At 36.2% G+C, this 25,886-nt stretch overlaps 1 protein-coding gene across 36 annotated transcripts in view; it reads right to left on the reverse strand.

Annotated features, from left to right (window-relative positions):
* Positions 1 to 198: 198 nt before the first annotated feature.
* The window catches only part of SCEL (sciellin), an 82,167-nt gene continuing 56,479 nt past the window's right edge, over positions 199 to 25,886 (reverse strand). For 18 of the 36 annotated variants that reach the window (XM_040539375.1, XM_040539382.1, XM_040539275.1 and 15 more), the window contains 8 exons: positions 19,666 to 19,725; positions 18,553 to 18,609; positions 17,425 to 17,484; positions 15,856 to 15,945; positions 14,014 to 14,088; positions 12,557 to 12,665; positions 9,697 to 9,799; positions 199 to 1,645 (listed from right to left, as the gene is read on the reverse strand). In XM_040539375.1, coding sequence (XP_040395309.1) covers positions 1,584 to 1,645; positions 9,697 to 9,799; positions 12,557 to 12,665; positions 14,014 to 14,088; positions 15,856 to 15,945; positions 17,425 to 17,484; positions 18,553 to 18,609; positions 19,666 to 19,725 — 616 coding nt within the window. In that variant the 3' untranslated portion in view covers positions 199 to 1,583. Of the gene's footprint in view, positions 1,646 to 6,941; positions 8,660 to 9,696; positions 9,800 to 12,556; positions 12,666 to 14,013; positions 14,089 to 15,855; positions 15,946 to 17,424; positions 17,485 to 18,552; positions 18,610 to 19,665; positions 19,726 to 25,886 lie in introns of those variants that run through there. The other 18 variants (XM_040539424.1, XM_040539549.1, XM_040539415.1 and 15 more) reach the window with 1 other exon arrangement.

Raw genomic sequence — 25,886 nt, forward strand, 5'->3', positions numbered from 1 at the left:
CTTCACAGAGCATCAGCCTGAATCAGGATAGCTTGTTTCTATCTTATGAGTCTTCACCAAGAATGACAGAAATACAGCTCACAGTTTGTGGATTAGCCCCAGCAGGCAGCTGAGCACCACACAGCCACTGTCTCACTCTCCCCAGATGGGATGGGGGAGAGAGTCAGAAAGGTAAAAGTGTGAGAACTCATCGGTTGAGATAAAGACAGTTTACTGGGTAAAGCAAAAGCTGTGCACCCAAGCAAAGCAGAACAAGGAATTCATTCGCTACTTTCCATCAGCAGGCCAATTCCAGGAGAGCAGGGCTCAGCATGCGTAATGGTTTCTTGGGAAGATAAACGCCATCATGTCCCCTCCTTCTTCCTCTACCCTACATCCCTGATGTTATGTGGTATGAGACATCCCTTTGGCCAGCCTGGGCCAGCTGTCCTGGCTGTGTCCTCTCCCAGCTCCTGATGCACCCCCAGCCTCCCTGCTAGCTGTGCAGTGTGAGAAGCTGGAAAGCCCTTGGCTCTGTGAAAGCACTGCTCTGCAACAACTAAACCATCAGTGTGTTATCAGCATAGTTCTTACCCTAACTCCAAAACAAAGCATCATACAAAGCCCCTGTGAAGAAAATTAACCCTATCCCATACAAAACTATAACACTCCAAATTGCTAAAAATCCACAGCTCACATTTTGCCTGACTTCAGCTTGATTTGTCATCAGGGAAAAGTGGCTGTTGACAAAGGAAAAATGTTTTACTTCATGATGACATGAATATACTGAGAGTGTTCAACTAATTCTGGTCATTAGTTTTCTCTCTTTTAAAAAAAAAAATATTTTCTGTCATCTTTAATTCTATCTACAGTTATTTGGAGAAGCAGATTCAAGAAATTCAGCAGCTTTGCAATAAAGTGGGAAAAAATTATCATCCATGTTAGGAACCTCATCATAAAGATAACTAAGTAATTTTTACAATTTGTAAAATTTTAATAAGTATAGGCCAGCAGACTGAATGCTTTATGATATTGTAAAGTGATTTAGAAGTTACCACATTAAAAAAAATAACAGCAATATGCTCAGCAGTGGTCATGTGATATATCTAGGAAAAAAATAAGTATCACACAAAAACAAAACAAAACAAAACAAAACAAACAGTCCAGCACTAAATATGTTTGTTGAGAAGGCAAATCTGAGTGCACTGATAACAGGGTTGAATGAATGTCTAAAGAGCATGGAAAGTTTGCAGTTGCTTGAAAGGTTTTACTTGTGTCACAGTGTGCATGTATTTAACTCTTAGAGAGGGGAATGGTTTCATAGAGTAAGTATCTGAACTTTCATCCAAATTCACTTCGTTCAAGCAAAAATCTTTGCTGAACATCCAGAAATACCTGTGTTACTTTTTGTGATTTCTTTAATTCCCATCATATAGGATCAGTAAAAAAGAAAAAACAAAAAAAAAAAAAAAAAAAAAAGCCCTCGTGTTCAAAAACCTGTTCTTGCACTATCTTGAGAACTTTCCTGCAACAAATCATTTTCCAGCATTAAAAACATTTGCCATTCCTCCTAGGTCTCGGTAGTGATGTATCAGTCTTTCTGGCTATGATGGTTTCACACTGATGGACAGTTCAGCACGACCATGTTGCTCGCTCACAGCCCCTCCTCAAAAAGACAGGTGGAGAAAATATGGTGAGAAAAGCTCATGGACTGAGTAAGGACAGGGAGATCAGTCACTAGTTACCCTGATGGGCAAAACAAACTCAGCATAAGGGAGATTAACGTAATTTATTGCCTCATGATAACATACTAGAATGGTGAGAAACTAAAAGCAAACTAAAACCACCTTATCCGCATCCACTCTCTTATATCTACTCCCCTCGAGCAGTGCAGGGGAACAAGGAATGGGGGCTGTGGTCAGTCCCTAACACTTCATCTCTGCCACTCCTTCACAGTCACTCTCTGCCCCTGCTCCACGTGGGGTCCCTCCCATGGGATGCTGTCCTTCCCGAACTGAGCCTGCGGGGGCTGCCCACAGGCAGCAGCTCTTCAAGAACTGCTCCCACATGGCTCCATACCACGGGGTCCATCCATCAGGAGCAAAGTGCTCCAGCACGGGTTCCCCACAGGCAGCAGCTCCCCCCAGACCCGCTGCTCCTGCATGGGCTCCTCTCCACGGGCTGCAGCTCCGGCCCGGGGCCTGCTTCTGTGGGGGCTCTCCATGGGCCGCAGCCTCCTCCAGGCCACATCCACCTGCTCCAACAGGGACTCCTCCATGGGCGCAGTGTGGAGTTCTGCTCTGTGTGGGACCCATGGGCTGCAGGGGGACAGCCTGCTCCACCAGGGGCCTCTCCACAGGCCGCAGTGGAACTTCTGCTCTGGTGCCTGGAGCACCTCCTGCCCTCCTTCTGCACTGACCTCGGGGTCTGCAGGGCTGGTTCTCACTCCTCACTCTCCCAGCTGCTGTTGTGCAGCAGGTTTTTCCCCCTTTAAATCTGTTCTCCCAGACGCCCAACCAGTGTCACTTGCTGACTTGGCTCTGGCCAGCTGCAGGTCCCTTTTGGAGCTGGCTCTGATCTGACATGGGGTAGCTACTGGGCTCTGCTCACAGAGGCCACCCGTTCAACCTGCCCCACTTGCCCTACAAACCTTGCCGCATAAGCCCAATACACTGACTCTGTGTCATTTTGGCCCATTCAGCAGGTGTACAGTCAGTGTCAGACACACCTCCAAGGCTGAAGGAGAACCACCTTGTAATCAGACTTTTCTGAGACAATCTGGAAATAAAAGAAATATTGTGGCAAAAGCATTTTTTAAGTGCTCTCACTGGATTTATGAAGGGCATATGACTTGTGGTTTAGAGCATATCCTTCTCAGCTAGATTTTTTCCTTGTGTTTGTTCAGATTTCTTCATAAGAAACAAAGTTCCTCCTAGCCTTGCTTCACTGTTTCATTTGTGTTCCTACTGAGGAGATCTGATCCTACTTAGAAGGCTCAATTAAAAAAAAAAAAAAAAAAAAAAAAAAAAAAAAAAAAAAAGAGTTCTCAAAGCATGTGCTGTCCTCCGTCTGAGTGTATGGGATGTCTCATACTACAGTGGAAGAGGCAGAAAAAATAATATTCTTTCTTGTTCTCTTCCCCAAGCTGTCCACAGATGTCAAAACTAACACGCTTGCTCCCACAGAGAATTTTGTCATGTGAAAACTGGTACTTTACTTCAAAAAGCTTTACTGTTACTTTTACTTATCTGATACTTTGGTAAACAGATAAAAGCAGTTTTCAAATGTATTATCAGTAATATGCTTTTGTAGATTTTCCAAATAGTAGTTAGTATTTTAAATTATTGGCTGTCAGAGTTCTGCAAGTTTGGTTAGCTGGTACCACATTCTTAATTCCAGTATTTGAATTAAAGACAGGGTTTTTGTAATTCAGAGTTCCATATGTGAAAACTTCCTAGAGGAACTAGAAGATATGAAGATAAAGCAACATTTTCTAGAATATTCATCTTGCAGTCAAGTTTTACTATTGATTTCAGTGGCACCATTATTTATGGCAACACTATTACATTTTGAATTCTTATCCCTGGTTTTAAAATCAGATTCTGCTTGTCCTTAACTGGCTTCTTTGCATAATGTTTTCATCTTCTTCTTAATCTTTTCTCCCTCTTCTGCTTCTTTTGGCTATTTTGACATGTGAATACTAGTACTAATTGTTTTCCTCCATTAGAAAAACTTGAAAGCCAGAAAAATATTGAATTTTCTTTTCAGAAATGATTGTTATGATTGTTTTCTTTTTCTTTTTTCTTTTTTTTTCCAGATGAGGTAGTTTTAGAATGTTGGCTGCCGTTGTTTTGACCACAATAGCTGTCTGAGCTTCCTAAACAGATGTCTGATGACTGTACAGCAATGCCAATACTCAGACAAGTGCTTTTGGCACGATTATTCTCAGATATTGAATCTAACAGGACAAAACCAAGCAGTTTTAAGTCTTGGCACAGGCTATGAGTCTGTAGCTGTCAATTTATAACTGACACAGTTATAAAAACTCCACGCAAATAGCAAATCTACAAGTAGCTTGCTTGCAAAGGGAGGTGAAATCAGTTTTTCTTGAGCCACATACACAGGTGCAGCAGTACCACCCAGAGGCCACTGCTGTGCTGGGCACTGCACAGACAGAGGGAATTTAGTCCCTGACCAGCAGAATTCAGAGACTAAAAAGGCAAATAAAATGCCGAGGCTCAAAAGAGATCATCATCTGAAGACATTTCTAGTACTATCAAATGAAACCCCCAAACTCCCACTCCCTCGCTATTGTGCTCTGACCAAATCTGAGCACAGGTAACTCCTCTAATACTGCTAGAAGTGAACATGGCATTAACAGAGATTAATAGAGAATCGTTAAGACTGCTTTTAATTATGAATTAGACCAATCTGATGGCATGGAGAAATTGATAAAATCATAGAATCATATCGTAGAATGGTTTGGGCTGGAAGGAACCTTAAAGATCATTTAGCTCTAACCCCCCTGCCATGGGCACAGACACCTCCCACCAGACCAGGTTGCTCAAAGCCCCATCCAACCTGGCCTTGAACACTGCCAGGGTTGGGGCATCCACAGCTTCTCTGGGCAACCTGGTCCAGTGCCTCAGCACCCTCACAGTAAATAATTTCCTCCTTATATCTAATCTAAATCTACCCTCTTTTAGTTTAAAGACATTCTCCCTTGTCCTATCACTATACTCCCTGAAAAATTGTCAGTTCCAGGATGTGGTCTTTGCTCCTGTTCCCATGACTGTTCCCATACTTTCTATTCCATAGTAATTCCTGAGGGGTTAATAGGTGCACAGATAGTGAGTGAGCAGGCAGTGCAACTATCCTGTGGTCCGTGGGCTATAAGAATCCACCCTGCACAGATTGGAACATGTTATATTTCACACAACAGACCCTTAAACGACCTGGTTAAAACATAGGTAACACTGGGGGAGAAATTGAACTTGGCCCTCCCACTTTTTGGGTCAGTAAGCTTTTCAAAGAGGAGAGCAACACCATCTGCATGACTTTAAAAGATGACATTTTTGAGGGGGTCTGATCTTCGCAGCACATGCCTAATGTGCTTTGAGAATATCTGTAGATTCTTCTCCCTGAAATGCACAGAATGTTTCTAAGTCACAATTTTACTGATGTGGGAGATAAGAACTGAGTTGCTCAGACAAGGCAAAGAGCAAAACATCCTGATGCCTTTCAAATTAAAGAAGGAAATATCTAATTACCTTAAGATGTCAAGGATATTCATCAGTTAAGCAGCTATACAGAGCATTTTTGGTCAACAATTTCAGACTTTGGCACATCAAACCTACCTAAGTATTAAGTGTCTTTATTCACTGTCTTTATGGAATGATGTGTGTCTCTGGTGTTATGCTGCTGTGAAGAAAAACAAGGTGTTTTGGTACAGCAGAAAAGAAGACTACATTTCTCCCTTGTAGTCTGATACTGACTTGACTGGAAGCTAAAACTGTCTCCTGGTGTAACAGAGTAGTTACAACGAGCAGCACTTATGATCAAAAAGCAAAAACAACGATGAAAGAGGATACTTTTTATCCTAAATAATAGGATTATGTTAAAATATCAAGGGGGGAAGAGAGGGGGCATAGTTCTGACTTATACACGTTCTGAGGAAATAAACTGAACACATGAAACTATCCCAACACAACATGCGTCTCCACACCAAGAAGAAACATATTGAGTTGACCTACTAAATAAAAGCAAAGATCCTCTGCTGTTGACCAGGTTTTTACAAGCTAATGAGGTTTTCCAAAGTAAGAGAGCCCATGTCTTATCAAACTCATGGAGATGCTTATTACAAGAGGAAACGGACTGGAGGACAATACTAACATTTGTCACTTTGCTTCAAGCACCACTAGGGAGGGGATGCTCAGAGTGTTCTGTAAGAACCTATAAGGGATACAACAGAATACATTACTACTGTGAACCTGTACTTGTGACATTCCTTGTTCATGTAAATATCAGTAGTTTTGATACCATCTACATGTTTAAATGCATCAATATGTATCATATGCATTATTTCACTCCTTTTCTCCTATTGCTTGATTTTCCCCCTGTAGAGCTATGCCCAATCTTTGTAAAATAAAGTATCCATTACACATTGAGAAAATGTGCCTGATGAATCACAAAAACCCACGTAATTTAGTATATTATCTCTCAATACAGCTTTTCAGTCTAATTTAATGCATTATTGAAGATAACGCGTTCATTAAAACAGCTGCCAGCAAACTATTCGTTTGGATTGTTTCATGGAAGCATTAGTCAAAGAGAAATAAAACACCACATGCTAATGATATGCAAAAAGGACAAAAAACAATTAAGTTTTGATACATTGGTATTGAGATGTTAATATGATTTTTTTTTAACGAGTACTGCTATCCAGGCTTTTATATAGTAAATATAAACCAACACATAACCGGTGTTTCTTTTCAGGAAACTTACAACATACAATAAAAAATAACAAAAGAACCAAAAAAAAAAAAAAAAGGCAAAATTACCAGGGCTGTCAGCAAGGATGAATTAATGAGTGCAGAATTATTATTTATTGTTTCTGTATTGCTACTTCTCTGTCAGTGAGCATTTAAGTAGCAGATATTTGGATCCACAGTTTTCTCCTGGTCTCCAGTGAAGACAACTAAACTCTCACATCCCCTCAAACTCTGTCCTGGACTCTAATGTACTGGCTTAGATGAATATCCAACATCTTCTGTTGCAACTCAGCCTTAGCAATAAATGTTGGTCTCCAAACATGACCAAATTTGTGACCTAATATTAAAACATTTCTACTGATTTTCTCCACCTGTTGTGCAAGTCTCATTACCCTGTTGAAGCACTGGGTAATACTGAGAGTAGTTTGACTACAGTATGTCATCAGCAGTAAGCACACACAAGAAAAAACATTGATAATAACAGATTTAATGGAGGTACTGCCATTAATTCATAAGAATTTTTCATAAAAATAACAAAACAAATTATCTACTGTTTCATGTCTCTTTTTCATATAACAGTACAAACGTGCTTTAAGCCAGGCAAGACAGATTGTATCATTATTCAGCTGAGGGTCCAATGGTTTAAATTACACATAAATCCATAGCTCCTGTCTCCAGTAGTGTAGGTAAAGGTGAAGAGAGGAAGTTTGGCTGCAATGATTTTTCAACACTAGCGTTAATCTATGGCTTTGTCACTTTTTGACTTTCTAAGCTCTGCTGAGGTTCAGCAGCCTCCAAAACCACTCTAATGCTACCATGTTCATGTCTAAGAAATCCTTTTCATCTGAGAGGTAAGGAAGGAAAAGCATTTTTGAATAACCATGATCTAAATCTTCTCAAGGTGGAGACTAGTAGTCAACACCTTTGTTTCTCCAGTAAACCACTGAAATAATTACTATTTTAGGCAAATAATGCAGATAACAAATTAGTGTTGCAGAAGCATATTATAAAAAAGAACGAACTCTTCTTTCAGTTTCTATACCTCAACAGATATACATTGTAAAAAAAAAAAAAAAGAAAAAAAAAAAAAGATGTTTTCACTGTAGGCTCAAGAGAAGCAGGTCATCTGGCCTCATGGAGATGTCTAAAATTTGAACTATTCTCTCCAGGTTCCTTTGGAAATAATGGAATGTAAAACATATGTTCAGAGTATGGGTAACCTCATCACAAAATAGGTGTTTGCAATCTGACCAACTGAATCACTTCCTAAAAATATCTACTTCTCTCTAATGACTATAAAGACAGAATAGATTAAGTAACTTAAATGTAGATGTCCACACTGTAGGGGTTTAAATTTAGGAGAGATTAATCCGTCCCAGGTGTTCAGATAGGCAGCTTAAAATAGTAGAAAAGATAAATACAACATAATGTCACACTAAGCATGCATTCCTTAATTTCATGGCAACTATTAGTGTGCACATAAAAAAGAAAAAAAAGTGCAATACAATAGTTACCAAGCTTAAAAACATGGAGTTTGATACTACTAATTTAACCCTCCTAATAATTTTTGTCTAGCATCCCTCTGCAGTTTATAAAGAGAGATCTATTTTCCAAAGATTATTTGGAAAATCAATAATCTTAAAATTATCATCTAGGTTACTTGGGAAGAATCTTACTCTGGAGATTGATATCTGTCCTCAAAGGATGGAGAAAAACCCACCTCACTCAATATGAAACCGGTAGCTTAAAATGAATAGTTGATTTTCAGATGGCTAATCTTAGAGGAGATTAATCCCATTCATACTACATAAAGATAACAGTTCCTTATTTCTTCAGTAGAGAATACAACATCCTTCAGAATGGGTGTGTAGGTTCTGCAGTTCAAAACTTTTCAATAAATTATCATTAGTTTTCCATACAGTTTAGCAATTTCACAGATCTGATGAATATACTGAACGCTATCTTTTTTCATTTTCAGGAACGTGTGTATGAAAAAGCATCTAAATTCTCCTGGAATTAATTCTTTTGGGAACAATGCAGTAGGACTGCATTTAGAGTACTTATTTCTAGAAATTAAAATTGATAATTTTCCACAGTGGTTTGAAGTAGCAGGCCAATACACTTAACTAAACAGTAGTGGAACTTCTTTGTCTTGTTTTCTTTATGTTAAAATTAGTAGATCCATTTTTCTGCAAGAGAGAAGAGATTGATCAGAAATGCCAAGCCCATAAACATTCTCTAAATGTCACTGAACTTTAAGACAATGAATTGTTTTTTAGAAAATCTGCTGGAGTCTGTCTCTCACATCTTGTCATTTGCTGAAATAGGATATATAAGTTTATAACACTTAATATGCATACTTTGGTATTTCTTTATACAGTTTTGTAACTGTCACAATGCCTTATTTTTTTAATCTGATTAACTGTAGAACTCATTCTTCTCATCCAATTTTGCAATGGTTAATAACATTATGTTTTTTAACAACACACAATGATTGATATAATTACAGTTTACATGATTTTCTCTCAAAAGAAGTACAGAGGTGAACACCAGTTTATCAGAACATTTCATTTAGGTTTCCATTTGTCTTTATTTGGTATAGAGGTACTGACATAGTATTATAAATTAATAATTGCCATGAACAGGGAAGACTTAAAATCTAGCAACTTTTAGAGGAGTAGAGGAGTTAAAACAAAAACAAAAGCTTCTTTCTTCACCATGTTGCATGTTTGTTTACTCCCTATCCTCCTCACATGGGAAAGAATGGCACTCATAGTCTAATATTTTCATTATGCTTTAATAGATTTTGTAACTGCTTTTTTTTTTTTTTTTTTTTTTTTTTTGTCACAATGACTACATTAGGTGAAAATACCTCAGAACCCTGGCTTGTTCATTTCAGAATAACAACCTGATTCTTGGATACCCTTGAAATATATTCTTGTGACTTTCAGAGCAAGATTTATTTGCCTTACTGTAGGTGTCTCCATGGACTGCACAGGGAGCTGAAGACATCTCACTCACAGGTACAGAATAATTATTGTTTCTAGAACCTGGGCTTGTATATAATCATAAGCAACTCAGTCTTACTGAATTAAATACTTTGAAAAGACTTGTGTACACAGATATAAGTGAAAGCAGTAGCTGCATTGTAATATCTTGAAGTTATTTGAATGAAGTTCTTTATGCTTTTTTCCTTATGTTCAATATAATATATCTGGCATCTTACCTTTAACTTTGGAATAGCAAGGCTCACAATGCACAGTTTGTCTGTAAATCCAAATGCTGTCTCCTGCTTTCAAATCTTCCAGTGGTCTTTTGCATACTTCACACTTCAATGCACACGTAAAAGTAAAAAGAAAAATTAAAATAAACCCCTTCACTATTCATTCCCAGCATGCTGTCTTTCAGGAAGTAAACATACCCAGACAAGAACAGGGGTTATGAGAACTGCAATATTGTCAAATCTGTACTTTGAAAAAGTAGGTTTCATGAACACTAAACTAGACATCTAGTTAGATATCTGTCTCAACTGGTTCCCTATGTTCTATTTACCAAATCCTTCTCTCCCCCAGACATTTCCAGAGGGTAATTTCTCTGTTAGCTTAGAAATTTATTCTAAAATAAGATGATTCACCCTTTCAAGGTCTTTTTTTTTTTTTTCATTGAGTAAAGGAAGCACAATGAGACTTAAACATCCGACTCAGAGTAGATCTCAAAGAAATCTAATTTCAAACTGTTTTATAATAATTTATCTTAACCATAAAATATGTTACCCATTACTGTAGATTCCAAAGACCACTTCAATAAATTTATGGAAAAGCTAAATTTTGAGATACAGAAGTATTTCCCCTTTTTCACATATGAAACTGCACAGATAAACACAGATGCTAACTTGCCAAGTTCACAAGGAAATCTTACACTGTATCAAGTAGCAAAGGAATTCTATCTACAGAATAGAATTTTGACCACTGGAGCAGTTGTGTGGTGGTTTTTTTTTCCTGACTGAATGAGTGAATGGCAAATTCTGGTTTCTTTGGATATTTTATTCACTGATAAATGAAAATGAGCATTGCTTTTACAGCTCAGTTCAGTAAACAAATATTCACCCATCCCAGAAGGGTTGTATGTTTTTCCATAATTTTCACAATGGCTGTCTATTCAGATAAATTTCAACTGAGAATCTTTATTAAAATGAAAAATTAAGTCTTATCCATAACCCGCCTTTGCAGCTAAAAGAGTAAAGAAATTGTTTAATGTCAACATTATGGATGTAAATACAATGTGAGCTATCAGATCCAGGATCCAGACAACATGCAATTGCTGTACTTTTCCTATACTCATCAGGGCTAGCATGAAATTGAAATGTAATACTCAGTTTGACTGATGTATTAGAGCACCAGAGATCACTCTTCTTTTTTTTTTTTAAATCTTTTTTTTCATTATTACAGAATTATGTTTTATTATGCCTTTTCTAAATAATCTGCTAGTATTAAGGTACTGCAAAAAACTCTGCTTTCTCTTCTCCTTTTATGTTTTCTTTCATAAATCGCCAAAATGGATGATAGGAATATTTTCAGAGCTTTGATAACCAAGATCAACTAGCATTTTTATACAGAAAAACACCCTAGAACTTACATTATTTGCTCACCAAACTTTTGCCATATACCTTTACAAAGAAACAAAGACCTTGTAAAGTTCTTTCAACCGCAAATCTCTAATGGATATGGTATTCATAAGACGCTAAATGAATATTAATAATGAGGTATTGCACTACTTAGCTAAGTACATAACTGTAAGCATGAACCACAGACCTACATTAATTGTTTAATTTTCTGTCAATGCTTTCATAAGCATGTGGTTACAAAAAACTTAAGCTGAATTTTGCTGGCCAGACACATTGCCATTTGGGAATAGGTAGCAAAAAGAATACCATCTAAGAAATAATCTGAAATATTTAAACAATAGCTCAGCCAATACCAACAGAAGATGTTAACACTCCTAACTGCATAAAAAAGCCCATTCCTCTTTATGTGGGTTCATCCATCTAAAACGAATGGAAGCAAACCTGAGTCTGTATTTACTTACAAGAACAGGTTTGAGCTAGACATGAGCCAGCAGTGCGTGCTTGCAGCCAGGAAGGCCAACTGCATCCTGGGTTGCATCAACAGAGAAGTGGCCAGCAGGTCTAAAGAGGTGAACGTCCCCCTCTCACAAGGCCCCACTTGGAGTGCTGCATCCAGGTCTAGGGCCCCCAGCACAAGAAGGATGTGGACCTGTTAGATAGGGTCCAAAGGAGGGATACAAAGATGCTTAGAGGGCTGGAGCACCTCTCCTATGAAGAAGGGCTGAGAGAGCTGGGAATGTGTGTGGTGAGGCACTGGAACAGGTTGCCCAAAGAAGCTGTGGATGCCCTATCCCTGGAGGTGTTCAAGGCCATGCAAGATTGGGCAGAAAATAAGCTATGCTAATGAGGTGATTTCCCTGAGTTTTCTTTGTTACAGTAACAAACTGCACATGGAGATGCAAGCAGAACCAAGATTATTTTATCCTACAACAGAAACTATCCATAGCAACACAATTTTAACCAATACATTGATCCCAATGGGTAAAATGATTTCACCTCCGCTACTTATGTTAAATTCCTCTTACTAATGCCTTTGAGTATGGCTTTCCCACAAACCATGACTTTAGAAGTCACTCAATCAAGTAAATCCACACAACTTCATAGAAAATTAGAAAAAAAAAAATACAGTATGATGAAACAGTAAGGAGGATAGAATTCATTATATCAGACTGGAAGCATATATAACTGAAGGCTTATAAATGTGTATGACATTCTGGTTATGTCCTGTTGCATCCTTTATCCTTGTGGTTGCAAGAGAAAGAAAGGAGAGGCAGGGAGAGAGAGAGAGAGAAAAGGACTGGGGAGGGAAGAGAGAGACTAGAGACTAGTATTTCCTAGATTAATCTCCTCCTCCAGTGTGCAAGCCTTCCTCTTCTTCCAGGTGGAGAAGGCCTAAGAAATCTGTAATATAAAGTAGGTATTACATTTAAGTTTTATTTCTTAGTAGCAGGTGAAATCTTACCTTGAAGCAAGTCGAATGACAGCAAATTTGCAAGGCATCTAAGATCATTTTGGCATCTATGCCCAAGGGCTTCCTGCAGTATGTACATATATCTTTTCCAATTATACTCCTGTGGATATAATATAAAATCAGCTGTCAGAAAAAGAACTACCACTGAAATCTCAAGGATAAAATTGATAAACTTAGTGCATTATGTGGGAAAGACATTAGTATACTGTACAATGGCCATAAATGGAAAAGAGTCACGTGTGTATTTCCTCCATTCTAGCTGACGTGTAATATACATGCTCCTGTGATGGGCAAATTGATGAACATAATTGCCAAATAGCAACAATACCTTGAGAGAAAGAATCATTTTCTTTGGTGAACAGAATGATTTCAAACAGTGAGACCGTACTCAAGAGAGTACAAAGAGAGCCTGTACTAAACTGCTGAATGTCTAGGAGCATGTATGTGAAATGGGGATAAAGTGGAGGGTAATAATTAGAATATTTTAATTGCAAAAGTAAATTGGTAGTTGAATTTAAATTGCTGTCATTCAGTCAGTCTGGTGTAGAATTTTCCTCTATGCTGCAGAGGTGCCTGGAAACGTTTTTTATTTATTGTACTGCAGACAGAAATCCTACTTTCAAGGCAGCTATAGAGAACATATGCATAAAACAGCCCAGCTGGTATTCATAAGAATGATACTATTTTAATATATATATTTTTTTCAGTTCTTTTTGCATCCTCATATGACATCAATCTATACTTTCTCTAGATTGGTGTTGGTGCTGTTTTTGCACTATAAAATTAACTGGTCTTGCTCCTTTACAGTCCATGATAAACCGTTGTACTCATTTCTTAATCATTCCCAGAGTTCCTTATACTTACATTGGCAAGGATACAAGTTTTTATGTTTCTGTATGTTTCCAAGCAATGGGAATGTCCAAATTATCTGAACTGAAAATAGCGAACTTGTTTAATGTTTTTTTCCCCAAGAGATAAGATATTACTGATTTGAGCAAATATGTTTCTATACTTGGGAATGTATTAATTGCTGTGAAAACATTAATTTTTTAACAGCATTATCATGTGAACCTATTCCCCCACATCTGGGCTTAAACTTGGTCACCACAAACAATATTTTATTTTCATAATGGAAGGAAATTTTGCGGAGTAAGAAGGTATAAAAGACAGAAACCTACATAATCACAAAGCCAATTCTACCACTTAAGGCACTGGCTATTGTTTTAGATATTTTAAATGTCAGCTCTGACAAGCCTAACATAATATTAGGCTGCCAAATTGTGGTAATGATTTGATGGCAAGATCCCACTGAAAGGGAGCTCTGTATGAAAAGCTGCCTGACTAGTCTAATGATGACTTCCACTGCTCTCTTTTGTCTGAACACCTGAAAGCTTATGTAAAATGTCTGTGCCCTTTGATACCATATAACATTATTAATGTGTACTTACCGATCAGAAGTAGAGTAAACAGTTTTGATAGTATTTCCAGTTATATTTTCTTCATAGACACGATGTGATGATTTGCTGTGAAGTAGTGAGTACATAACAATTACTAAATAGTACTTTTGTTTTTAAAGGCTTCACTACACTGATAGTATGAAAATTAAACATGTAATGTGCTTGTAAAAAAAAATCACACTTAGTCATTTCTTTCCTTCTTTATTTTCCCAACCATTGCGAAATACATATCAAATTTAAAAAATGTAAGTTAGACATGAATTGTCCTTAGACTGCATTCCGTTGTACGATTCCTCAGTATTTCAAAAGTGAACTCCACAAGCCCACTAAGTGAAATCTACACTGTGGTATCTACACAGGCTTTGCCTGTGCTCACATCCCAGCCTAAATGATACATATCAGGAAATGGAGGCATGCCGTGTTTTTTCATTTTTTTTTCTTTTGCTAGTCCCCAAAGAGCTGTGAAACAGTCAAACAAAATTACAGTATGTCCCTAGAAGTAAAATGAGGGTCTTTAAAATATAGGGTGTTCAATGTGTTATTTGCATCTCCTACAATAACTGTATTGTTCCTTATATACAGATTAGGATGGAATACACTGAATTTAGCTACCATTTAATTCTTCCTTTTTTAACAGCCCCAGTTCTAGTTACTGAACTGTCAGTTTTGTTTGGCATGGAAGGGATGAGCAAGTATGTGACAGCTGAAGAAGCCATCTTGTCATACATGTTTTGAACACTTCTGAACTGATTTAATTATCCTATTCCTCCAGAAATTCATAAAGTATACAGCAATTATTATGTTTCATTTTATGCTAGTTTAATATTCAGCAATGTTGGGATTTTTTTTAATAACTGTGTATTTGCAAAACATATCTATTTTCAGGGAAAGCAAAACAGACCAAAAACATGGATGTGTAAGGTGTTACAAAACCCAGATATACTTTTCCACTTATTTGTCTTTTGTAATGTATATTTGTCATATTTGATTACTATGCCACACCACAAATGCATTAAAATTGCAGATGTAGTGAGAAATTTAGATGATGTTTTATTTATGTTTTATAGAACATAAAAATATTCTTGTTATTCAATAATAATGTAGCAAACCTGGATTTGTTCATCATACAGAAAGCATCAGATGAACATCCAATGATTTCCCCTTACCAAGAGACCTGGTGTTTAGTCAGTTCTACTAAATACCCCTATAACACATTTTTTCTCACTCCGACTTGCAATATGTGTGTTTCTAGGGACAGAGTCCATATAAAGCAAGAGTACTGCAAGAGTAAAAAGGTTTCAAAAATAGTTTGTACCTAGTTAAAAAGTCATAAATGCAGGTCGCAGCTTCAGTGATTGGGGTAAGAGAGGTACATGGGTTCACATTCATCCCATATAGCTTTAGGAACTCCACAAGGCACCGGAAGAACATAATGCTTTCCTTATAGCCTCAAAAAGAAATGAGTCCTCCTACCCCATGGTGAAACTCACATCCAAGTAACATGCTGGAAATGACTTTGCTCTATTGATTATATAAGAATGCTGGCTTAACTGCTCTCCCAGATTTCATGCCTCAGCTACATCTCTAGAGCTACACAGGGTATGTCTGGTCCTGCCCACCCTGTGTACTACAGATATGCTTTGTGGGCTTCTATTCATGGGATTCTGGAAGCAGAATTTGGAAGGGGGTTGGGCATGATTCTGGAGACCACTGTGAGATTTCCCTGAAATTTCTTTCATAAAGATGGTTTCTCTCTCTCTCTCTTTTTTTTTTTTTTTTTTTTAAGAAATGGCACTTTAGATGTTATGGTTCTCAATTCATTGTCCACAGTACCTGATATTTCTTTCACTGTTGCTGGGGTAGCTTTTTTCTGGGAGATTATTTGGAGCTCTTGGACAATTTTCATATGCTTTCTTAGTTATCCTAAAAAAAAAAAAAAAAAAAAGTGATGAGAAAACAAAGACTTTAAAAGTCCTTTTCAGCTACACAGTTTTTAGTTACACTTACATCCATAAAAGTAGAAGCTTGTGCTAATAACAGCAGGTATAAGAAATTTATCTTTTTCTTACTGTTGTTAAATTGTTGCTTGTGAAAAGTAACAGAATCAGACCTATAATTTTAAGCCTTCCAGTTTATGTTGGGAGATAAATTCATATCAGAAACTTCACCTAACTTAAATTGAACCCTATTTTCCTTGAAATCCACACTGATGTTTTCAACTGTATGGTAATGTTACAATGGTTGATAACATTCTGCATGTTCTTAGCCATATTCTGTAATGTTTTATTTTTACTGTATTTCAGTTCCAACTCAGCAATGGGCATTTTTTTCTCCCCTATATATACTACAGTGATGTTTTTATTTGAAATGAACAGCTAAACAGATACATAAACTCTTATTTGTACAAGCAGGATTATGATACAAGCAGAAAAAACCTTGTCTCCTGCAGTTTTTCATGCCATAAACATGATATGCAACCAAATATAAGAATAAACTTTGTCAGACAAATTATAGGATATAAGTAATAAGTGCTAATAATTTTCTTGATTTTACCAAGCAGCTGAGACAAAGGCTGCTCTTGTTTGGTTCTGCCAAAGGCTATATTCTGAAACAACTTGATGATTATAAACCTTAACTCTGAGTGTTTGGTCTGCAGCTTGATTTATTTCAGTGAGCTTGCCAAGGTCTGAAGCTTTGCTAAATGAACCTCGCTTAGTGCTGGTCACTGTTTTATATGCATAGCATGCTGCATGAAGCAGCACCCTCTATTGTGCTTTAGTCCTAATCTGGCAGGCTTCTTTTCAGAACTAAGAGAAACTCATTCACTGTACACTTTCAGTAAATGTTTCTCTGGTCAGACTGTCAAGAGGGACTGCTAGGGTAAAAATACTTATATTAAAAAAAAAAAAAAGAAGTACTTGTGTAGCTGTTTTTCTTCATCGTTTAGATATACAAATAAATGGAAGACTCAAATACCATATTACTGGTACCTGAAAACATAATACTAGCTTCACATTAGTTGACAAGCCAGTAGTATTTTTTTTAAAACTATGAATGCATTTACTTATGTTTCTTTGAGAAGTTAATGGCTGAGCTCACAAAACACCTAGATAAGTACAAAAATACTTATGTGGATCTTCATTTTCCTTCACTACAAGAGATTATAGGTTTGAGTTATTCTTTATCGTTATCAGAACACACGCAGTTATATTGCTATAGTTGGTTAATCAGGCACATTTTAGAAATAATACAGACATCTTACTCAAGCTATGCAAATTCTTCTGGTTTGTATGAGAATTAGCATTTTCAGGTACCACACTAAACAACTACAACTCTTGATATTAGGTCTTAAAAATTTAGAGAGAATTGTGAATTTAGAGAGAATTGTGAATTGAGTCTCACCCCTTTTTGCTTTGGTCATCAGCGGACTTTACTACAGTGTGATCACCAAGGTCCTCATCCCTGTGGAAGTTAGAAACACCTCAGAATTAATCAAATTATTTGATTCAACTTAATCAATCAAATTATTTATCAACTTAATCAATCAAATTATTTGATTCAACTTAAATACATTAAATGAGTTGAATCATTTACGTTAAAGAAAAATATAGTATACATTTAACAAAGAAGATTTCTCACTACACTCTGTATCAAAATTGTTTCACATCACAAGTTTTTAGTTATGAATTGTTATCAGTTCAAACCTCAGTATTTTTCAATTTTCTCTCCAGCATATCACTACAAAAGTATGACTAGCTACTCAAAAATGCTAAGTTAAATCCTATATAGGATTGTATAATTCAGGTTGGACGGGACCTTGGGAAGTCTCTAAACTTCTTGCTAAAAGCAGGGGTAGCACTGAGGTCTGACCAGCTTGCTCAGGACTTTTTCCAGTTGACCCCTGAAAATCTCCAAGGATGGAGATAGCACAGCCTCTCTGGGCACCCTCTTCCACTGCTGGACTGCCTGCCTTATATCCAGTCTGAATCACACTCATCTTGCCATGCTAGAGCTGAAGAGTCTGACTACATTTTGTAAATGGACTATGGCTATATCATTTTAACTTGATAACATAATTTCATTTAGGACAGCCACCAGTACTGTGAGCTATAGAAATGCTGCAAAACTGTTATCTGCTTTGTTGATATATCCAGCACAGGTTCCTCTTACTGTTATTTAGGTCCATATATGTTCTCTAGGACTATATGACCACATCTATACTAGTAACTCACTGGCTGCAAAAAAACTGATTTGATAATAATATTTCTATTAAATGGTCTATAACTTTAAAAAAAATGATGGTCACACACTGACTATTAAGAGCTACAATAATATAAAAACTATCTAAGTTTCCTCCACATTGAATTACTTATCTTTACTATCCTATATTTAATAGGGAATTTTTAAAAGTTAGATTAAATCAAAGTACTAATTTACTCCCCTAATGATCTTTATAGAACAGAACCTATTAATACCATTATGTAAGCAAACACATTTTACAAGAGTGTAAGGGAAAGATGACAGTCTTGCCTCCTATTTTTCTGAGAAGCAGCATTTATTTCAGTAAAATCCTCAAGGTCCTTTCCTCTGAAACAACAAACAAATACAGCTGTTACAATATTCCCTCAAGCTGGGAAGAGGTAAAGTGTAATAAAATAAAGGAATATATTTATACACAAATTTAAAAGGATAAAATTAAATTGTTGGCTACATTTATGTTCAGAATTTGCAGACACTTAAGTTCTTGACTATAATAAGAAAATATGTTAACAATTTTCCACTGGCAAGGTAAAGATCTGTAAAATTAAATAAAAAATATTATCTAGTACAGACAAGAAAATGCAGAAGGTTTTGTTTAAACATATCAGTGCAATAGTTAAAAACTCTTCTTTGCCAGTGGAAATAGTAAAGGAGAAACATGAACCTTTCAAAGAATTTAGTATTAAATTACAGACTCCAATTCAAACATCCTAGTCCCAATAAAGGTGTTATTTAGACTAAAAAAAATATATATATACTTCTAAAGACAACACCTAAAAATATGTCCAAATATCTACATAATTTTTGCTTCTGGAATGACAAGAAGTTATCTGTGTGTGTCATCACAGTTAACAATGAAGGCATTGATTATGTCTGTCCTTGTACTGAAAATGTAAGTATCCAGAGACTCACAAACTTCACATATAAGAAAAGATTTTTTTCTTTTTTTAATTTCAGAAGTATGATGAAACTATATGTAAGCTTTGCCTCTGGATTTTTTTTTAAACTGACTTTAAACTGTTTTTTTAAAAGCTTTGTTACAGCCCGTTGGGGCAACACTTATCATCCATGATTTCTACAATAATTTGCTCAATGCCCCTTCCCTAACTATATTAAAATGTTTCTGTAATAGTTTTATGAGAAAGAATGTAAGGCAAGTATGGAAGCTTGCCATAGATATCACTTGTTCAGCTGACAGTGCACGTCATTTAATTCATCTGTATTTTTATATTCATGTTAATATAATTCTGTATAAGGAATTCTACTTATTATAATATCTAGGAACATCTTACAGATTTGCAACATTACCTTTCCTGACATTCTTATCATTACAAACTACTCGCTGCCTTAGAAAATCAAGGCCTGAGAACTTTGAAGACTTACTCTTTGTCACTTGTGAAAGACCTTGGATTCACTTTGATGAGGTCATCAAGATCTTGTTTCCTTTACAGACAGAACAAAAAACAGATCAAATCACAATTAGTATAGCTGGCTAAAAATTAGCCAATTTAAAATTACTTAAACAGAAATGATAATTCACACATTCTTTATGAAAGTTGAAATTAAACTGATAAGAAGTTCAAAGTACGCATCACTTTAGTAATTCAATGATATTCACAGAATCAGCCATATGCACATAAGCACACACTCTTGCTACAAGCACCAAATTAGGTTTCGGAAACAAGTTATGCTTTATACTTGTCTTAAAAAAAAATAATTCTTGCTGAGCATGTCATGGGCAACTTCAAAGACTGCCTGTTCTCTAACATATAAGTATCTTTACCAGAATCCTAAATCAGCCAAATATTCCTGATATATGTTTGAACAATATCTTATCTAAAATGTAATTGTGGACTAATTCTTTGTGTCTAAGTCAGTCAAAAAGTCATTTAGTCTATTTTGTAGGCTGTCTGGACCTACTCCTTCCCAATTAAATTCTCCTTTCTCACAAGAAATTGCAAGTTTAAACTGAGGGACACTGAGCACTAGTTACATCCACCGATTATTGAACTCTCATAAAAGAGATAGAAATTGATTTATTATTATTATCTGATTTAAGGGGAAAAAATCGTTCTCAAATTAGAGCCTGTTGGTTAATTATTTTTCTCTTTTTCAATATAATAACATTAAACGTATATACAATAAAGTAATGTAACTATTAGAAATGTAATGCAATGTCTTTTATACTTTTTTTAATTGAACATTTTATAGTATCAAAGCCAAACATAGGGTGATGCTTGAATGCCTTTATTTCCTTTCAGAGGATTTAAATGGTGTCAATATGTTTCTGTAAAACACCTCATTTCCATGAAAATGCATTTTTCAACTGAAAACCACTCTACTGAAAAAGTTTCAGCAATTTTACCTATGAAATTACCATCTAGTAACCTTAACTTGCAACAAAAATAAATAATTGTCTGGAAAAAAAAATAACAAAAAAATATGCAAATTTGTCTTAAGAAGAAGGCAATAGGAAAAGAACAATGTTTGTGATTGTATGACAGTGTTCCCCTATAGGGCCTGATTTATAACTTTGTAGTTGACAATGTTCCATATGTCTCGTTACTGACATTTCATTCTGAACAGTTCTGTCATGAAACAGCATCTTAGTGAAAGATAAAGACAGACCTTTCAAATTTCTTCTTGGTCATGTTGGTCAGCTTTGGGGTTCAATTTGATGAGATTATCAGGATATCTGTTTCTTTATGAATGAAACAGAACCAGCTCAATGCACAGAGAGTCTACTGCCAATTAGCTAGAAATCCATACCAGTCATGAATAAATAACCTATATATTACATAGTTTTCCAAATTCTCTTTACCACAGATTTGATGCTTTTCAGAGTTTTTCTCCAGAACATGGAGTCATGAAGTTATGCAAGAACCTCATCTTTAATTGATGAATTGGAAAACATATTGTTTCCTCAGTGGAAAAGTGGAGGTGGCAATAGTAAGATGAGTAGTTAAGTCATGAATAAGGCCCCAGATAGTTACTTTACTCACTTGCATTTTTACAATTTTTATTAAGCATGCAGATGTGTATGTATCTGGCTTGCATAAAATATACATTATTACTTGTCTCCTGAATCCTCTATGCCTTTATGTTCTCGCAAGTGTTTAAAATATACATCTCAAGTCTTCTATAAAGTCTACTGAAGCTTTGTGGATGCAGCTATGTCAATTATCATCTTTATGTGCCTTGCAGCCCTTAAGTATTTATTAGCTTTAGGGTTGTGTATTCACCAAAAACACAGAAAGCAGTAGATTTGACGCTCCTGTTCATTCAGTAGACAGTTATGGCTTTATATGCAGTTTACTCAACAGGGTTGTCAGTAGCTTTTCTGCTTACTTCTGATGACTCATAGCATGAAGCAACAGAAAGGCCATGACAGTATCAAATCTGTGCCCTACAGCACCCTGCTTCTGTGATTGATTTTCAAAGGAATAGAGGCATTTGGGGAACCAAATTCCAATGGGCTTTTTTAAGACTTAGCTCAGTAAATAGATACACTTTACATTTTTACTCAAGTTATATGTATAAAATATTGTATTCACTTTTTTACAATTTTCAGTTTAGTATTTTTTAATATCTCCTGGGTATTCTTCTTTTAGAATCAGATAAATTAATTGAAGACACCTTCCTATAAAAAATCAAATAGTATGCAGACAAAATTTTGAGCCCCTTACTACAAGAAGGACATCAAGGTGCTGGAGCATGTCCAAAGAAGGGTAACAAATCTTGTGAAGAGTAGAAAACAAGTCTTACGAGCAGTGGCTGAGGGAGTTGAGATTGTTTAGCTTGGAGAAAAGAAGGCTCAGAGGAGACCTTATTGTACAATTACCTTAAAGGAGGTTGTAGTAAGGTGGAAGTTGGGCTCTTCTCCCAAGCACCAAGTGGATGAGGGGAAATGGCCTCAAGTTGTACCAGGGGAGGTTTAGGTTTGATATTAGGAGAAAAATTCTGTACTGTAAGGGTTGTGTGGCACTGAAATAGGCTGACCAGGGAAGTGGTTGAGTCACAGTCCCTGGAGGTCCTCAAGAAATGTGTAGAGGTAAAACTTAGTAGCATGGTTTAGTGGTAGACTTGTCAGTTACTAGGTTAAAGGTTGGACTAGATGATCTTAGAGGTCTTTTCCAACCTGAATGATTCTATGATTCTCTGAAAATGTGTTCCTACTTCAAGGCCCAAATACAAGAACTTTTTGTATTAATCTTTGGGAGAAGTATTAAAATGTCTTAATGGTCTTGTATCAAAACCTGTGTACTGTAATTAATAATACCCTAGAAACTGATTGTAGAAAACTGGCAAGTTATATCACTTACATTCTTGTTCTTCTTGTAGTTAACATTTTTCTGTCAATGGCGAAGGCAGAAACTACCTCAAGATCAGCAGGAAATATTCTTGCCATAAGCCCAATCTTTTAAAAAATTTTATATGTACTTTAATATTTCTATAGGTACCTTAAAGGAGGCTGTAGCGAGGTGGGGTTTGGTTTATTCTCCCACGTGCCCGGTGATAGGACGAGGGGGAATGGGCTGAAGTTGCGCCAGAGGAGGTTTAGATTGGATATTAGGAAGAACTTCTTTACTGAAAGGGTTGTTAGGCATTGGAATGGGCTGCCCAGGGAAGTGGTTGAGTCACCATCCCTGGAGGTCTTTAAAAGACGTTTAGATGTAGAGCTTAGTGATATGATTTAGTGGAGGACTTGTTAGTGTTAGGTCAGAGGTTTGACTAGGTGATCTTGGAGGTCTCTTCCAACCTAGCTGATTCTGTGATTCTGTGATTAACCCTCTTTCTGGGTAACTTCAGATTTGCTTTACCTTAAATTGCTCTGTTCACTTTTTACAGAGTTTTCAAACAACAACAACAATAAAAGTTATCTGAAACAGTTCGCCCTTTACACACTGCTTCTTTGTAAATCACAACAAAAAGAGATTCACATGCTTGCAATAATTTAAGAATCATTAATTTATAAATGTGTTTCCTGGCCTGTATTAATCCTGGCGCAACGTGAGGGATAGATGAGATAGGCCTATTCTGTAGACTTCAAACCACCGTGACTATGCAGCCAGCAGCATTTTTTAATTCCTCATACATTATTTTCAATACTTGGAGTATTAGAACGCACTAACTGGCATGCAAGGGGGATTTTACTTGCTGTCCGAAGGGATTGTAACAAAAGTAATAAAAGTCTGGGCTGCATGTGCACACCCTGACAACAAGCAGCCTGATTTATAGAATACTAACCCTGAGGAGGCCTAGTTAGTGAACAGAAATAATTGCAGCTGCAACTTTCAGCACAAAAATACATGCTGACTGACCTGTTCAGCTATGCTTTATGGTTCCTAACGAAGAGAACTTCTGTAAAACATAACCCTTAGAAGATACTAATTTATTGCACCGGTAAGAGTTCTCTAACTTTCAGCTTCATGCAACAGCTGCTTGGCATGACTGTGGCACACAATCAGGGCTGACATCTTGCAAGTTCTTTGACTTAAGGTAGCTGGTTAGTGCAAAGGAGACGTCACAGGGTATACAACTTCAGACAACTGGTTCAAGCATAGCACAGGTTAGCAACTGAAGTTAATGTTTGACAGCTATTCTTTATAAAAGGATAAAACATAAAATAGGGCTAATTGCAGGAATTAGTGGGTAAATCTGAATTTATCTGATTAGATATAGGGCATACTTTCCAGGATTTTTTAAATCTCCCTAGCTGTCCTTAGCAAAATGACATTTACTTTAGCAATAGTACACATGGGACATCAGTGCTGATAGAACCACATAACCAAGTGTCACATTTATTAACAATTCTAAAAGAGATGTCAAGTATTAATGTGGGGAGGAGACTAACCTATAAGGTCATATATTAAAGAAGCTCCTTTAATACCAGAAAAATGCAGTGAAAAGCCACTGTGGAGAATTCTTTCCAGTTCAGGTATAACTGTCATTTGAAAAAAATAAACTATGTCAGTGTCCAAGGCTGGCTGAATTGAATTCATATTTCTTAAGTTTGTCAACAGTTTTTTAGGATATAGATGATGATGGAAAACAACAGCATAAAACTTCTGGGATTACACACAGCAATTTAGACAAACTAGGGGAAATATCTTTCAAATATGGTAGGTGGCTTGTAACAGATACTGACATTTTTCAAAGGTCCTTCTGAAGGATGCCACCCCCAAATGCAGTATTTTCAGACAACCATTACACCACTACAAACATTCTGCCTGGGGTGAGTATTTTTAGAAATGGATGAAAAGGATGCAGGTCAGACAGCCTGCCAGGAGGAGAATATATTCTTCGTTCATAAATTCAAGAAGATGAAATATTTTAATACAACCTCAGAACATGACTGGAATTTTTTAGGAACACCCAACTCAGGATAACAAATATATGTTTTTGTATTCTGCATTAAAAAAAAAAAAAGACTTGGAACGGCAGTACAGAGGGTTTTCTTGTCATATTTTATACAAAAGGATTTGTTAAATCAAGTATTGACAAAATTAATACATGTATTATAAAATAAAAATGTTAAGCCTTAAATTAAGGCCTAGCTGTGCTTGTAATCTTCACAGAAGTATGGAGCACATTTCTATTGATTCATTTACTTTTCACTTTGTAAGTAACCATATTCAGAGGGAAAAAAAATGTAAAAAAAAAAAAGTTAAAAAGAAGTTTTAAAAAAGTAAAAAAAAAAAAAAAAAGTATTTTCTGCTTTTAACTTTCCCTTGCAGAAAAATGCTTAAAATACCACTATGAATCTACACGAAAGCCCTATTTTGAAGGTCAGAAAAACCTATGTGCAACTGGGCCACTGTTGGCCTCATGCTGCTGCCTTTTATTTTGCCTCTAGCACCTTGTGTAAAATAGGATTAGAAATTTGACAACTAATGAAGAGTCCAGCAGAATAAAAGGCTGGCAAAGATAAGTAAAGTAGGTTTAAAAAAAACTGTCAAGGCAGGCTGCATGCAAAAATTATGGCTTACTTTAACCAGACACTCCTATTCTGCCATATCTTGAACCTCTGTGCTTCTCAGACACAAACAAAAAGGGAAATTATTCAGGGATTGTGTAACAAGCTCTCAGAAAATTAGCTAATTTTCAAAATCTTAATATCTGTGACCATGAATCAGTATTAGCAAAAGTTTCTTCATTTACACAAAAATTCTCCTTTTGGCTATCTCATTTTACTCATGTCTTTCTTGATTTAATGCATAAAAGACCTATAGACATATTCTGTAAGTAAACTTTTAAAGATATCAAAATTAATGTATGATGTAACCACCAAGTATGATTTGTTTCCTTTTATGCTCTGTATTAAAAACTCGGAGAAATTGAGTTGTCTATATTTTGCTATAACTTTCACTCTGCATTTGAGTTCTAACTCAGTTCACTTGAGATAAAGCTCTAATATTTTCCATTCCTTCTGTTCTGTCAGATATTTTTTTGTTGTTGTTTGCGAGTCTCACTTATTTCAGTGGATAATGGTTTTGTAATTCTGGTTTATCTGGTGACAAGTCAGATCACCATCAAAAAGGAAAAGGCAAGTGAATCCCATCCTGACATTCAAGCACAGCTAATACTTTATTGGTCTTGAAAAC

Source organism: Cygnus olor, chromosome 1 (genome assembly GCF_009769625.2).
Source record: "Cygnus olor isolate bCygOlo1 chromosome 1, bCygOlo1.pri.v2, whole genome shotgun sequence".
Classification (NCBI taxonomy): domain Eukaryota; kingdom Metazoa; phylum Chordata; class Aves; order Anseriformes; family Anatidae; genus Cygnus; species Cygnus olor.